The sequence below is a fragment of the Somniosus microcephalus genome, chromosome 6 (assembly GCF_052327205.1).
Source record: "Somniosus microcephalus isolate GS21.2 chromosome 6, FLI_Smic_1.0, whole genome shotgun sequence".
NCBI lineage: Eukaryota > Metazoa > Chordata > Chondrichthyes > Squaliformes > Somniosidae > Somniosus > Somniosus microcephalus.
Genome location: NC_140992.1, coordinates 52,714,086 through 52,729,926, shown reverse-complemented (window position 1 = coordinate 52,729,926; position 15,841 = coordinate 52,714,086). Strand labels below are relative to the sequence as shown.

The 15,841-nt window shown below is 41.6% G+C and overlaps 1 protein-coding gene across 1 annotated transcript in view; it reads right to left on the bottom strand.

Annotated features, from left to right (window-relative positions):
- The window catches only part of atp13a3 (ATPase 13A3), a 173,847-nt gene that overhangs the window by 124,307 nt on the left and 33,699 nt on the right, over positions 1-15,841 (bottom strand). Inside the window, exons 6-9 of the mRNA XM_085990222.1 lie at positions 14,879-15,013; positions 11,346-11,418; positions 9,690-9,821; positions 8,119-8,301 (exon numbers count right to left, since the gene is read on the bottom strand). Coding sequence (XP_085846348.1) covers positions 8,119-8,301; positions 9,690-9,821; positions 11,346-11,418; positions 14,879-15,013 — 523 coding nt within the window. The remainder of the gene's footprint in view (positions 1-8,118; positions 8,302-9,689; positions 9,822-11,345; positions 11,419-14,878; positions 15,014-15,841) is intronic.

Genomic DNA, 15,841 nt, shown 5'->3' with positions numbered 1-15,841 from the left:
GGTGGTGTTTCTGGGGGGATTGACAGTGGATAGACAATGGCAAGCATTCAAAGATAGAATGGAAGAATTCCAGAACATGTTTATACCGGTTTGGCATAAAAATAAACCTAAAAAGGTGACTCAACCGTGGATAACGAGGGAAATTAGGGACAGCATAAAATCAAAAAAAAGGGCATATCAACTGGCAAAAAAAAGCACCAGACCGGAAGATTGGGGGCAGTACAGGATACAGCAAAAGAGGACAAAGGGATTAATCAGGAAGGGGAAAATAGAATACGAAAGTAAACTTGCAGCAAACATAAAGACAGACTGCAAAAGCTTTTATCGGTATATCAGGAGGAAAAGACTGGTAAAATCCCAAGTCGGTCCCTTGCAGTCCGATTCGGGAGAATATATAATGGAGAATAAGGAAATGGCAGACCAATTAAACTCATACTTTGGTTCTGTATTCACAAAGGAGGACACAAATAACCTCCCAGGAATATCGGCAAACATAGGGACTAATGAGAGGGAGGAGCTGACAGAAATTAGTATCTCTAGGGATATGGTGTTGGGTAAGTTGAGGGGACTGAAGGCCGACAAATCCCCGGGGCCTGATAAACTACATCCTAGGGTACTTAAGGAGGTGGCCCTGGAGATAGCAGATGCTCTAAGGATCATCTTCCGGAACTCCATTGACTCGGGAACAGTACCCATGGATTGGAGGGTAGCTAATGTTACCCCAATATTTAAAAAGGGGGGGTAGAGAGAAAGCAGGGAATTATAGACCAGTAAGCCTTACATCGGTTGTGGGCAAAATGCTAGAGTCCATTATTAAGGATAAAATAGCGGAGCACTTGACAAATGGGGAAAGGATCGGACAGAGTCAACATGGATTTACAAAGGGTAAATCGTGTTTGACTAATCTGCTGGAATTTTTTGAGGAAGTAACTGGTAAAATAGATGGGGGAGAGCCAGTGGATGTGGTGTACCTTGACTTCCAGAAAGCCTTCGATAACGTTCCACACAAAAGATTATCATGCAAAATTAAGGCTCATGGGATTGGGGGCAAAGTATTAACGTGGATAGAGAACTGGCTGGCGGATAGAAAACAGAGAGTTGGAATAAACAGCTCGTTTTCGGAGTGGCAGGCAGTGACCAGCGGGGTGCCGCAAGGATCTGTCCTGGGACCCCAGCTGTTCACAATATATATAAATGATCTGGATCAGGGAATTGGATGCAATATTTCCAAATTCGCTGACGACACTAAACTAGGAGGAGGGGTGGGCTCTGATGAGGATGTCAGGAGGCTACAGTGCGATTTGGACAGGTTGGGGGAATGGGCGGATACGTGGCAGATGCACTATAATGTGGATAAATGCGAGGTTATCCACTTTGGGGGTAAAAACAGGAGGGTAGATTATTATCTAAATGGCAATAGATTGGGAGATGGGGAAGTGCAGAGGGACCTGGGTGTTCTTGTGCACCAGTCACTGAAGGAGAGCATGCAGGTGCAACAGGCGATTAAGAAGGCAAATGGTATGTTGGCCTTCATATCAAGGGGGTTCGAGTATAGGAATAGGGATACCTTACTACAGCTGTACAAGGTGCTGGTGAGACCGCATCTGGAGTATTGTGTACAGTTTTGGTCGCCCCATCTGCGGAAGGATGTTCTTGCCATGGAAAGAGTGCAACGGCGATTCACCAGGCTGATACCTGGAATGGCGGGAATGACCTACGAAGAGAGATTAAATAGTTTGGGCTTGTACTCACTGGAGTTTAGAAGATTGAGAGGGGATCTCATCGAAACATATAAAATTATGGCAGGCCTGGACAGGCTGAATTCAGAGAGAATGTTTCCAATGGCCGGGGAGCACAGAACCAGGGGCCACAGTCTAAAAATAGCGGGCAAATCATTTAAAACAGAGATGAGGAAGAATTTCTTCACTCAAAGAGTGGTGAGCCTGTGGAATTCCCTGCCACAGAGGGCTGTGAAGGCTAATTCAATAAATATTTTCAAGAGAGAATTGGATATATTTCTGAAGGCTAAGGGGATTAAGGGTTACGGAGAAAAGGCGGGGACGGGGTACTGAACTGGTAAGATCAGCTATGATCTCAGACGAAGATCAGCCATGATCTCATTGAATGGCGGAGCAGGCTCGAAGGGCCGAATGGCCTACTCCTGTTCCTATCTCTATGTTTCTAAAGAAGTTAAGGATAGCATTAGATTGAAAGAAGAAGCTTATAGTGTTGCAAAGAACAATAGTAAGCCTGAGGATTGGGAGAGTTTCAGAAATCAGCAAAGGTTGACCAAAAAATTGAAAAAGGAAAAAATAGAATACGAGAGAAAACTGGCAAGAAATATAAAAGCAGATCGTAAAAGTTTCTACAAGTATGAAAAAAGGAAAAAAGTAGCAAAAGTAAACGTTGGTCCCTTAGAGGCTGAGACAGGAGAAATTATTATGGGGTGGCATAGTGGTTAGCACTGTTGCCTCACAGCGCCAGGGACCCGGGTTCGAATCCGGCCTCGGGTGACTGTCTGTGTGGAGTTTGCACATTATCCCCGTGTTTGCGTGGGTTTCCTCCGGGTGCTCCGGTTTCCTCCCACAGTCCAAAGATGTGCGGGTTAGAATGATTGGCTATGATAAATTGACCCTTAGTGTTAGGGGGATTAAATACGTGGGGTTACGGGGATAGGGTGGGATATGTGTTGGTGTAGGGGTTACGGGGATCGGGTGGGATATGTGTCGGTGCAGGCTCGATGGGCCGAAATGGCCTCTATCTGCACTGTGGGGTTTCTGTGATTCTGTGATTCTGTGAATAAGGAAATGGCAAAAACATTAAACAAATATTTTGTATCTGTCTTCACAGTAGAAGGCACAAAAAGCATACCAAAAATGGTGAGGAACCAAGGGTCTAATGAGGGTGAGGAACTTAACGTAATTAATATAAGTAGAGAAAAAGTACTAGAGAAACTAATGGGACTAAAAGCTGACAAATTCCCTGGATCTGACAGCGTACATCCTAGGGTTCTAAAAGAGTTGGCTGAAGAGATAGTGGATTCATTGGTTTTGATCTTCAAAAATTCTCTAGATTCTGGAATCGTCCCAGCGGATTGGAAGGTCACAAATGCAACATTGCTATTCAAGAAAGGAGGGAGAGAAAAAACAGGAAACTACAGGCCAGTTAGCCTGGCATCAGTCGTCGGGAAAATGCTAGAATCCATTGTTAAGGAAGTGGCATCAAGTCACTTAAAAAATCATAACACGATTAGGCAGAGTCAACATGGTTTTATGAAAGGGAAATTGTGTTTGACAAATTTATTCGTGTTTTTTGAGGGTGTAACTAGCAGGATAGATAAAAGGGAAACAGTGGAAGTAGTATATTTGGATTTCCAAAAGGCATTCAGTAAGGTGCCGCATAAAAGGTTATTACACAAGATTAGCGCTCATGGGGTTGGGGGTAATATAGTAGCATGGATAGAGGATTGGTTAACGGACAGAAAGCAGAGAGTAGGGATAAACAGATCTTTTTCAGGTTGGCAGGCTGGAACTAGTGGGGTGCCGCAAGGATCAGTGTTGGGGCCTCAGCTATTTACAATCTATATTAATGACCTAGATGAAGGGACCGAGTGTAATGTATCCAAGTTTGCTGATGATACAAAGCTAGGTGGGACAGTAAGCTGTGAGGAGAACACAAAGAGTCTGCAAAGGGATATGACAGACTGAGTGAGTGGGCAGTAAGGTGGCAGATGGAGTATAATGTAGGGAAATGTGAGGTTATTTACTTTGGTAGGAAGAATAGAAAAACAGAATATTTTTTAAATGGTGAGAAACTTTGAAACGTTGGTTTTCAGAGAGATTTGGGTGTCCTCGTGCAAGAAACACAGAAAGCTAGCATGCAGGTATAGCAAGCAATAAGGAAGGCAAATGGCATGTTGGCCTTTATTGCAAGGGAGTTGGAGTATAAGAGTAAGAAAGTCTTGCTACAATTGTACAGGGCCTTGGTAAGGCCACGCCTGGAGTACTGTGCACAGTTTTGGTCTCCTTATCTAAGGAAAGATATACTTGCCTTGGAGGTGGTACAACGAAGGTTTACTAGATTGATTCCTGGGATGAGAGGGCTGTCGTATGATGAGAGATTATGTAGAATGGACCTATACTCTCTGGCATTTAGAAGAATGAGGGTTGATCTCATTGAAACATACACGATTCTGAAGGGGATTGACAGGGTAGATGCTGAGAGGTTGTTTCCCCTGTCTGGTGAGTCTAGAACTATGGGGCATAGTCTCAGGATAAGGAGTAGGTCATTTAAGACTGAGATGAGAAAGAATTTCTTCACTCAGAGGGCTGTGAATGCTGAGTCTTTGAGTATATTCAAGGCTGAGATAGATAGATTTTTGGACTCTAGGGGAATCAAGGGATATGGAGATCAGGCGGGAAAGTGGTTGCGGTCGATGATCAGCCATGATCTTATTGGATGGCGGAGCAGGCTCGAAGGGCCGTATGGCCTACTCCTGCTCCTACTTCTTATGTTCTTACGAATGTTTATTTCTGTTAAATCATAGTTTTTCCTGCTTTTTGTTTTTAATTTGGTGACGCAAATTGTGTATGTGTTTTTCTGCACTTGTGAATAAGTGCTGCATTTCTGACATGTAACATGGGGGGGGTGCTGGTTCAAGAAGACAACATTTATTAATGGAAGTGATTGAAGTTAGAAATACGGATACCCGTTTTGGTTCAATTCTTTTTAACTCTGTGAACTAAAGAACTACAGCACTTTATACTTGTTGGTTGTCTGGTTGCATTGTGATTAATATTCTAATTACTTATGTGGACATACAGCACATCAGCGCCATAGGAAAGCCATTGCTATAGTGACATGAGGGATGGGCTAATACGTTGAAAACTTTAAAATTAATACAAATTGCACAAATATATATGCCTCTTTCAGCTCACCTTGAGCTTGTGGATTGTTTGTCGATGCATGACCGTGTAACTGAGTGATGTTTCTGAAGCGTTAATGCATTATTATGCAGTTCTTTTATATCCCAGTCATTTCTGACAAGTAATTTTTTATTAAAGAGTTTGTACATGACGAACTAAAAGCTGTTAATTAATTCTACTGTAAACAAACTTGCAGAATGGGCATGTAAATGACAAATGAATTTCAATATAGATAAGTGTGAGGTGGTGCATTTTGGTAGGAGGAATAAGGAGGCTACCTACTCCTTGGCAAATAAAGAGTCTAAATGGGGTAGAGGTGTAAAGGGATCTTGGGGTATAGATTCACAAATCACTAAAAGTAGCAATGCAGGTTATAAAAGCCATAAAAGTGGAAATAAAGCACTATAGCTCATTTCTAGAGGAATAGAGGAAACGGATGTTGCCTGGCCTGCTGAGTTTTTCCAGCATTTTCTGTTGTTATATAGAACCTTGTCTGATTGTCTCATGATTTCAGGCGGTGTAGTGGCAATATGGCATTACTGTATATATGCTTTTAAGTGGTTGCTGTTTCTGTCATTGTTGTAAAAGTTGTTGTTGTAAACATTGTTGTTGTTGTAAAAATTTGCTCACGGCCAAAACGGTCACGCGCAAAGGAGTTCGTGGCCCACTCAGTCCAAAAAAAAAAGGAACATTGGTGGCAAATACATCAGACATGGCCTTGTCAAACATCCTGCTGACATTCGCGAGCTATGCTCGCATCAAGATCGGCCACTTGAAGCAATCATACTCCAGCATCAGTCATTTGCTTCGGGAGATGATGGGAAAAAAGGGGGCAAAAATACAATTAATTTCAGTTATAAATAGATTTCAAAATAGCTACAAATCATCGAATTAAAGAGCATATACTTCAGATGCTGGACATCAAATCAAATCAATCAAGCTGAAGACTTGTGCTCCAGAACTAGCTGCGCCTCTAGCCAAGCTGTTCCGGTACATCTATAACACTGGCATCTATCCGACAATGTGGAAAATTGCTCAGGTATGTCCTGTCCACAAAAAGCAGGACAAATCCAATGCGGCCAGTTACCGCCCTATCAGTCTACTCTCAATCATCAGCAGAGTGATGGAAGGTGTCGTCGACAGTGCTATCAAGCAGCACTTACTCACCAATAAGCTGCTCACCGATGCTCAGTTTGGGTTTCGCCAGGATCACTCGGCTCCAGATCTCATTACAGCCTTGGTCCAAACATGGACTAAAGAGCTAAATTTCAGAGGTGAGGCGAGAGTGACTGCCCTTGACATCAAGGCAGCATTTGACAGTATGGCATCAAGGAGCCCTAGTAAAACTGAAGTCAATGGGAATCAGGGGGAAAACTCACTGCTGACTGGAATCATACTTAGCACAAAGGAAAATGGTTGTGGAGGTTGGAGGCCAGTCATCTCAGCCCCAGGACATCACTGCAGGAGTTCCTCAGGGCAGTAACCTAGACCCAACCATCTTCAGCTGTTTCATCACTGATCATCCCTCCATCATAAGGTCATAAGTGGGGATGTTCGCTGATGACTGCAGTGTTCAGTGCCATTCTCAACTTCTTCGCAACAGATAATGAAGCAGTTGTGCACTGACCTGGACGACATTCAGGCTTGGGCAGATAAGTGGCAAGTAACATTCGTACCACACAAGTGCCAGGCAATGACTATCTACAACAAGAGAGTCTAACCACCATCCCTTGACATTCAACGGCATTACCATCGCCGAATCCCCCACTATTAATAACCTGGGGGTCACCATTGACCAGAAATTTAACTGCACCAGCCACATAAATACAATGGTTACAATAGCAGGTCAGAGGCTAGGTATTCTGCGGTGAGTGTCTCACGTCCTGACTCCCCAAAGCCTTTTGACCATCTACAAAGCACAAGTCAGGAGTGTGATGGAATACTCTCCACTTGCCTGGATGAGTACAGCTCCAACAACACTCAAGAAGCTCAACATCATCCAGGACAAAGCAGCCTGCTTGTTTGGCACCCCATCCACCACCTTAAACATTCACTCCCTCCACCACCGGCGCACCGTGGCTGCAGTGTGTACCATCCACAAGGTGCACTGCAGCAACTCACCAAGGCTTCTTCGACAGCACCTCCCAAACCCACAACCTCTACTGCCTGGAAGGACAAGGGCAGCTGGCGCGTGGGAACACTGTCATCTCCAACTTCCCCTGCAAGTCACACACCATCCTGACTTGGAAATATATTGGCGTTCCTTCATCGTCGCTGGGTCAAAATCCTAGAACTCCCTCCCTAACAGCACTGTGGGAGTACATTCACCACACGGACTGCAGCGGTTCAAGAATGCGGCTCACCATCACCTTCTCAAGGGTAATTAGGGATGGGCAATAACTGCTGGCTTTGCCAGTAATGCCCACATTCCATGAACAAATAAAAAAAAAATGAATGCAGAGGCTGGTAGAATGGAATGACAAGAAATGGGACATATCCCAATCAAAGGGAATGCTGATCACAGCAGAAGGGAATCTTTGGCTGAGAAAAAAATGTGTGTTTACCCTGTGTCAATTATCTCCCAAATAGAGATTCCCCACTATGGACATCCAGAAATAAGTCATACTTAACTCTTATATTGTCTGCTGGCCCTGTGAAATTCCAGGCTCCCTTAGCCAGCCTTTTTTAAGTTTTCAGCTCACACATCACGACATCCAAACATGCCATATTATGAATTACACTATTCAAATGTCTGGAGTAGCCCTTTTACTACAATACTTATCCTGTACTACAATAACAAAAATAGAATTTTTTTTTCCAAAATATACTGCTTGTCCTGTGTTCTCTTTTTATGTATTCTGGTTTCTTCCTCTTCACGTTTTAGTTTTATTATTTTTATTTTACTTTTAATTAATCTAACCTAATCAAATCAATTTCTTTTGTTACAAGTTTTCACCATCTCTCTGATAAACTGAGTCCACTTGTCGCTAATCATATATTACTTTTGATTAATGTGGATATGCTTCAAATGTTTCAACCACACCAACCTTTCACAGGTAATAGCTCATTAGAGCAGTTATATATATATAAAATAATCTCTATTTATACATATAAATATAATTCCCACTAGAATCTCATCACAGTACATACAATATCAGGCTTATAACCAGTCTGTTTGGGAAAAGTACCTTACCTGTTCTGACTACAACAGCTTTGACAAGCTCCCCGGTATAAAATCGTGTCTGGATTACAGTGGTACCACAGAAGAGTGTGTGCCGTTTGTGGTTTTCTGGATGGTAGATTTCATCTTCTTCTAGACCTTTTGAACTTTTAATTGGATTTGGTAAATTGGTTTTTGTTACAGGAACACTTTCACCTTTATTAAAAGAAAAAGGATCTCTAATTCGGTCCATTTCAAGCCATTTATAAATAGAATGCAAGATATGATTGTAAGAGTACCACAAAAGAGTGCATTTAAAAAAAGTGATTCCAATCTCTACTACACTCGTGTGGCATTTTCATTTTCCACATCAGCTATCTTTGGGCCTCTGAGCAGCTGCCAATACTGTAGGCATGTGCCAACAAGAAATTGGGTTGAGACTGCTAAAACGAATTCCATTTTAAGGGCACCTTCATCCATTCAGTATGGTCTGGATTCAACCCCATAAGGTACAACCAAGCCCCACAGCTAAATGTTAATGGATACAACTATGAATCTTGTGGTTTCTGGAGGATTTCCCATTCTGACCTTTTGAGTCGGTGGCAATTCTAATTACTGTATAACTAAACTGAGATTCATAGAGGATAATTTAACTTCAGTGATGGTGTAAAATTGGTGATATTAGCTGTTATACATCCCGCCTGACTGACATAGGAACGGGAATAGGTCATTCAGCCCCTCGAGCCTGTTCCGCCATTCAAGTAAATGGCCGATCTGTACCTCAACTCCATTTACCTGTCTTTGATCCATAGCTCGATACCCGTACCTAATAATCTGTCACAAATTTAGTGCTGTTTGAACAGAAGATGGGGCTATGAGAGCTAACAAAGTACCTGCAATTCTGTCGAGATAGAAATCTCAAAAAATATTGATCTATTTCTAAAGTAAACACTCAAAATTCAATGGCTTGAGAACACCATGCAGCACTGCAAATTATCTGAAAAACATCCATAGCAACCAGGATAGCAGAACTAGAACAAAAATACTCAATATCAGAGATAAGGTAAGCCAGTAAATTGGCAATACCAATGAATACCCTCATTATCTTATTCAATACTTCAGTATAATGCACTTACAATTCCTTTACCATTGCATTTTAGAATCACAGGAAAGTACCGGTTCAGAAAAAACTCTGCAGTGCATTTGGCTGGTCCCAAAAACTATTACTTCTCAATCAACCACTCCTTCAAATATGTATCCAATCCTCTCAAATTTCCCCCACAACATCTGCCTTCATTGCTTGTTCAACACATTCACCATCCTCTGTACAAAGTAGTTCAATATAAACTGTTTATGTATCTTTCTTCTTTCAAGCTTGAGCCATGTCTACTGGTTCTAGAGTTTGTGGTAATCTGAAAGGTATTATCAGGGTTCAATTTCTTTACTCCTTTTAAGAATATTGAATAGTTGAATAATATCTTCCAAATGTTCTCTTCCTTTGGAGAATTTTACTGAATGTAACCATAACCTTCAGAAAGTACCACAGGATTATCAAAATGGATTAAATAATACAATTTCCTTTCACCCAACATGTAATTAATTACCTGTTAACATGCTTTCATTGACAATGCAAGTGCCACTGAGCAGCACTGAATCACAAGGCATTATGGTTCCATTAGTTGGAATGACTATAACGTCACCAGGCACCAGATCTGTAGATAAAGTTTCTTCTATTTCTGAAAGACCCAAAATTCAAAGCATTTTATTTCGGATTATATGCCAATAAAGCAGCTATTGTACAAACTCCTTACTTAAAATTTTAAATGCAAATCAAATCACACCAGATGAAACAGTACACAGACATTACAAAACCTCAAAGCTGTGGGATACCACTTTAATTCCCTCTGCTCCACTGAGCTTCCAACCTCAGCCTCACTGCTTGGGTGATGTGACAAAATAGGGATATTTCTGTATTTTGTTTTGTGTGAGGTCAGATATTTTAGAGCAAATGCAATTTAAAAGTTCGCTTCAGCTATTAGTGTCTCTGGTAGGAACCCATCCTTCTGTGGCAAGGGTGACCATTACATTTTAATCGGCTGCATAAAACAGACCTCAGCAGCATAATTAACCGGGAAACATCTGTCCCAAATAGGTTTTCTTTGTTCATTGCCTTTGGTCAGGAACTAATTAAGTCAAACACTTGTTTGGTGGTTAGGTTAGCCTATTTGAAATGTTAACTTTTGCAGATTGACTGACTGTGGAATAGACAAAATTAATCTCTCCTTGTTAAACCATTAAGGGAAAAGTATAAAGTCAGAGGCAAGCCTTCAGACATTACCACCTCACAAAGTGCGAGATTGGTCAAACACTATTTCATCAAGGAAATGGCTCAAACATGAAAAGCCTCCATGATACAAATCACAACTCTGGTTGTTTAGCCTTGGTTCTGGCTGGAGATCTAAATTCAGTATATGGATTAAGTTTTGCATCATCCACTTACATTCTTTCTGGAAGGTGTATCAAGAGACAAACCTGACTTTCTACCAAATTTAAAACGTGACTCCTTCATCCAAAAAATCTCATTGTTAATCAAACACAGTGGGACAATGGTCCATTTCGAATAATGGTATTTTAACCCTTTATGGACAGATTCTAATTTCATTGTTTTAGCAATATGCTGATTCAGTATCTCATATTGATAGCATTTGGCACCTGTATACTAATCAACCTAGAAATAAGTCTAACCAAGTAGTTTTAGCTTGCATACATGAGTGTTGTACTGCTCTCCCTCTAGAGGAGACAAAAGAAGATGGTGGTCATTCCATGTACTTTCCAGTGACCAATATATCATGACTATCCATACAGGGTACCTAGAAAAGCACTGGTTTCAGATCAAAGGAGACTCGGTCTGTGACTGAAGCCACCTTTTTGCTGTGAACACAAGATAAAACTGTTGGGAAAAATTATAACAGTAACAAGAGAGGCATTTAACCAAGGTTAGATATTTCAGACTACAAAGACTGGAGGGAAGATTTGTCACCAGAGCACTTCTGTTCAATCCTAGCAATTAGATTTACCCACTCAGGCAGAGAAGGGTAGTTATGTGACAGAGTTTGAAAGCTGCTTATTCTCTCAGCTTAAAACCAGAGTGTGACCTGGAAAGATTTCACATTTCCAAAATAAATATCAAACCAGTGTAGTTTAACTTTTTAAGTTACTTAAAATCCTACCTCTTCCAATCAACTTAGAAATTCACTTACCATTGTGTGCTCTGCACACTGAAACTCTGACAATGCTATGAGCTGCTACCATGTCATGCAACATAATGTATTGCTGAAAAAAAGAATCAAACCAATTTATTAAAATACAATATAATTGTACAGTTACAAATATATCTGCAAGTGGAACAAAACTCCAAGGTGGTGAGTTTAACCCACCTCACCCGGCAGGAACATAGGAATTTCTAAACGAAAAAAGATTGTCCGTCCAGTTCGCTTTCTACCATCCTGGTTGTTACATAATACAATTATAACATATCAATTAGTCTATAACAGAACCAGGCATGACGCGAAGAAAACTCCAGGGGTGGAGAGCTTTGGGAACTATAGGTCTAAAGTCACCTGTTCTTCCCAAGTATGCTACACTTACCACGTCATGTCTCAAATTACTCCAAAATAAAGGATTCGGGCAGGCAGTTAAAATGGCTGCAGAGAACCTGTTGGTCCATTCCCACTGCGTTCCTGCCGATCACCATTTTAACCTTGCAGAAGCGCTAGCAGGAGATGGCAGGGGCAATACATGCAAATCGGGGTGCCATGTCATTAGAGCCTCGATGTGATTTTAACTCAAAATCACGTTAAGTTCGTTTAGTGCCTAGCCCGCTAGTAGAACCCAGTGGGATTGGTCTCTCAGAGCCACTGAAAGTGCTATATAATGGGGTACTCAGCTACAACTAATAGCATCATGGGATCGGTGTGCCATTGTGCTGATTGTATTGCTGGGAGAGTTTCAAGCTTCCAGATTGCTTCTTTCTAACATTTGTTTTGTCTTACTTACCCACAGTAAGTTCTAACTGCTCATCAGGGGAGCCATTATTCATTTGGATAGAGGAAGACATGGAGCAAGAAAAGCAGCAACAGCCTTAGCCATCAGCATGAGCAGTAGCTAGCATTATTAGAAGAGGATGAGTGCTCCAGGGGGGTAAGGCGGGAGAAGTAATGAGGGCACTCCTATCCCCACGCTGCACCGTGAGGGTGCTGACGTGGATGGGATGCATGACCGTGGCTCCACCATGGCCCCGCTGCTCCCCCGGAGAGCTCTGCCTCCTCACCAACTCCCAGCCACATCCAATCTCCAACAGACGCACCCGTCTCACAACTCACAGGCAGCCGTGAAGCTCCAGTCTTCACCATGAGATGGGAGAGAGGCAGCCTGCAGTCTGAGTCTGACCTGTCAGGGGATCAGGTTCAGCTACGATACTGCATGTGGTGGAAAAGCTCGGCAACAACGCCAAGCCTCAGTGGCCACTTGGACAAGAGACCAGTGGGTGACTTGTGGCCAATTAAAAGCTAACTGCTTTAAGTCAACTAAAAATCAATGGTTTTCTGTTTTATGTATTTTTTTTTATTTTTTTAAAGTGTGACGCAGAACTTTGGTGTCAGAATCAGGGGAATTTATAATGGGGAACAAAGAAATGGCTGACCAATTAAATACATACTTTGGTTCTGTCTTCACAAAAGGAGGACACAAATAACCTCCCAGAGATGTCGGGGAACATAGGGTCTAATGAGAGGGAGGAATTGAATGAAATCAGTATTTGTAGGGAAATGGTGTTAGGGAAATTGACGGGATTGAAGGCCGATAAATCCCCAGGGCCTGATAATCTACATCCTAGGATACTTAAGGAAATGGCTCTAGAAATAGTAGATGCATTGCTGGTCATCTTCCAAATTTCTATAGACTCTGGAACAGTTCCCATGGATTGGAGGGTAGCTAATGTAACCCCACTATTTAAAAAAGGTGGTAGAGGGAAAACGGGGAATTATAGACCAGTAAGCCTGACCTCGGTAGTGGGGAAAATGCTAGAGTCCATTATAAAAGATGTAATAGCAGAGCACTTGGAAAACAGTGACAGGATCGGAAAAAGTCAACATGGATTTACAAAAGGTAAAGCATGCTTGACTAATCTATTGGAAATTTTTGAGGATGTAACTGGTAGAATAGATAAGGGAGAACCAGTGGGTGTGGTGTATTTGGACTTTCAGAAGGCTTTCGATAAGGTCCCGCATAAGAGATTAGCGTGCAAACTTAAAGCACATGGGATTGGGGGTAAGGTACTGACTTGGATAGAGAACTGGTTGGCAGGCAGGAAGCAAAGAATTGGAATAAATGGATCTTTTTCCGAATGGCAGGCAGTGACTAGTGGGGTACCGCAGGGATCGGTGCTAGGACCCCAGCTATTCACAATATATATTAATGATCTAGACGAGGGAACTAGATGTAATATCTCCAAGTTTGCAGATGACACAAAGCTGGATGGGCGTGTGTGCTGTGAGGAGGATGCAGAGAAACTCCAGTATGATTTAGACAGGTTGGGTGATTGGGCAGATGCATTATAATGTGGATAAATGTGAGGTTATCCACTTTGGTGGCAAAAACAGGAAGACAGATTATCTGAACGGTGATAGATTGGGAAAAGGGAAAGTGCAACAACACCTGGGTGTCCTTGTCCACCAGTCGCTGAAGGTAAGCATGCAGGTGCAGCAGGCGGTTAAGAAGGCAAATGGTATGTTGGCCTTCATAGCGAGAGGATTCAAGTTCAGGAGCAAGGATGTCTTGCTGCAGTTGTATAGGGCCTTGGTGAGACCACACCTTGAGTATTGTGTGCAGTTTTGGTCGCCTTATCTGAGGAAGGATGTTCTTGCCATGGAGGGAGTGCAGCGAAGATTCACCAGACTGATACCTGGGATGGCAGGAATGACGTATGAAGGGAGATTGGGTCGATTGTGCTTATATTCACTAGAGTTTAGAAGAATGAGAGGGGATCTCATTGAAACTTATAAAATTCTAACAGGACTAGACAGACTAGATGCAGGAAGGATGTTCCCGATGGCGGGGGAGTCCAGAACCAGAGGTCACAGTCTAAGGATAAGGGGTAAGCCATTTAGGACTGAGATGAGGAATTTCTTCACCCAGAGAGTGGTGAACCTGTGGAATTCTCTACCACTGAAGGCAGTTGAGGCCAACTTATTAAATATATTCAAGAAGGAGTTAGATATATTTCTTAAGACTAAAGGGATCAAGGGATATGGGGAGAAAGCAGGGACAGGGTACTGAATTTGGATGATCAGCCATGATCTCTTTAAATGGCAGAACAGGCTCGAGGGGCCGAATGGCCTACTCCTGCTCCTATCTTCTATGTTTCTATATATCTCAAAACCTTTACATATGCACTGGTGAAATTCCTGTTACTTTGCTCAGGATAAGTCGGATTATATGATGCTTTACAATAGCAGGGGAGTTATACCATGTAGCACACAATGCATTGTTCTGCTGCCAAAATGGAGTGTGTCTCAAGTAGCATAGAAATTTAATATCAAAAAAGTCTAAAAACTAATTCTTGAAGTCACTTAAAATGTAAATAGTAACCGGTGAGGGAGATTTGTAGATTGGGAGATGCTCCAGGTTAGAATAAATCAATTTGAAATGTCTGTCTTCCTTACTGCTTTATAAAAAAAATTATTTCAAATTCATCGGAAGTAGTCAGTACATCACCATTGCATGCAAATCTTACCTTTCTGACAGTATGCAGGGAGGTCACTATTGATATAAGTGACATTATAACGATTGCCACACCATAATAATAATAGCCATTAAAAGTCCAAAGAATAACACTGAACAGTTGAAATATATAGAAAGGATTAAGCACCTGAAAATAGAAACACAAATTATGCACTATCAACCATTTGTCCCCCAAAATTATACCTATCTTGGTATTTCAGTTACAAATTAACAAAACCTCGAATTTACCTATAAACATCTACATAAAAACTCAACCTCATACACATTTCCTGATTGCAAGCAATTAAACTCAAGAAAATATTTTATAATAAAACTACGTGAAGTTTATAGCCTCTTATCACATCAAAATGTCTCAAGTACTTTACACAATTAATTTCTTTTAAGATTGCAACAACTATTGAGCAAAATATTGAAAATGTAAGTTTGTCTATAACATAGAAACATAGAAGATAGGAGCAGTAGGCCATTTGGCCCCTCGAGCCTGCTCCGCCATTTAATGAGATCATGGCTGATCATCCAAATTCAGTAACCTGTCCCTGCTTTCTCCCCATATCCCTTGATCCCTTTAGCCTTAAGAAATATTTCTAAATGTATGTACAAAAATTGTGTGACACACAAAATATTGAAATCGCCACTGAAAGTGAACATTAAAAAAGGGTACATTTCCTAAGCCCTGGCCCACTGCAAACAGTGATCAGAAAATCACAAGCATGCTGCCCACAATTTTTTGTTTTGCACTCCCAGCTACTTTGCTACAGGTGAAGACTTGGCAAATTTACCTTCAAGTTCCCAGCAGGATTTTATCTTAACTTTGATACACAAAGCCAATTGGGCTCATCAAAATACCACAAAAAGCAAGAGATCTGGTACTGAATCCTGCGGAACCCCACTGGAAACAGTCTTCCAGTCACAAAAACATCTGTCAACCATTACCCTTTGCTTCCTGCCACTGAGC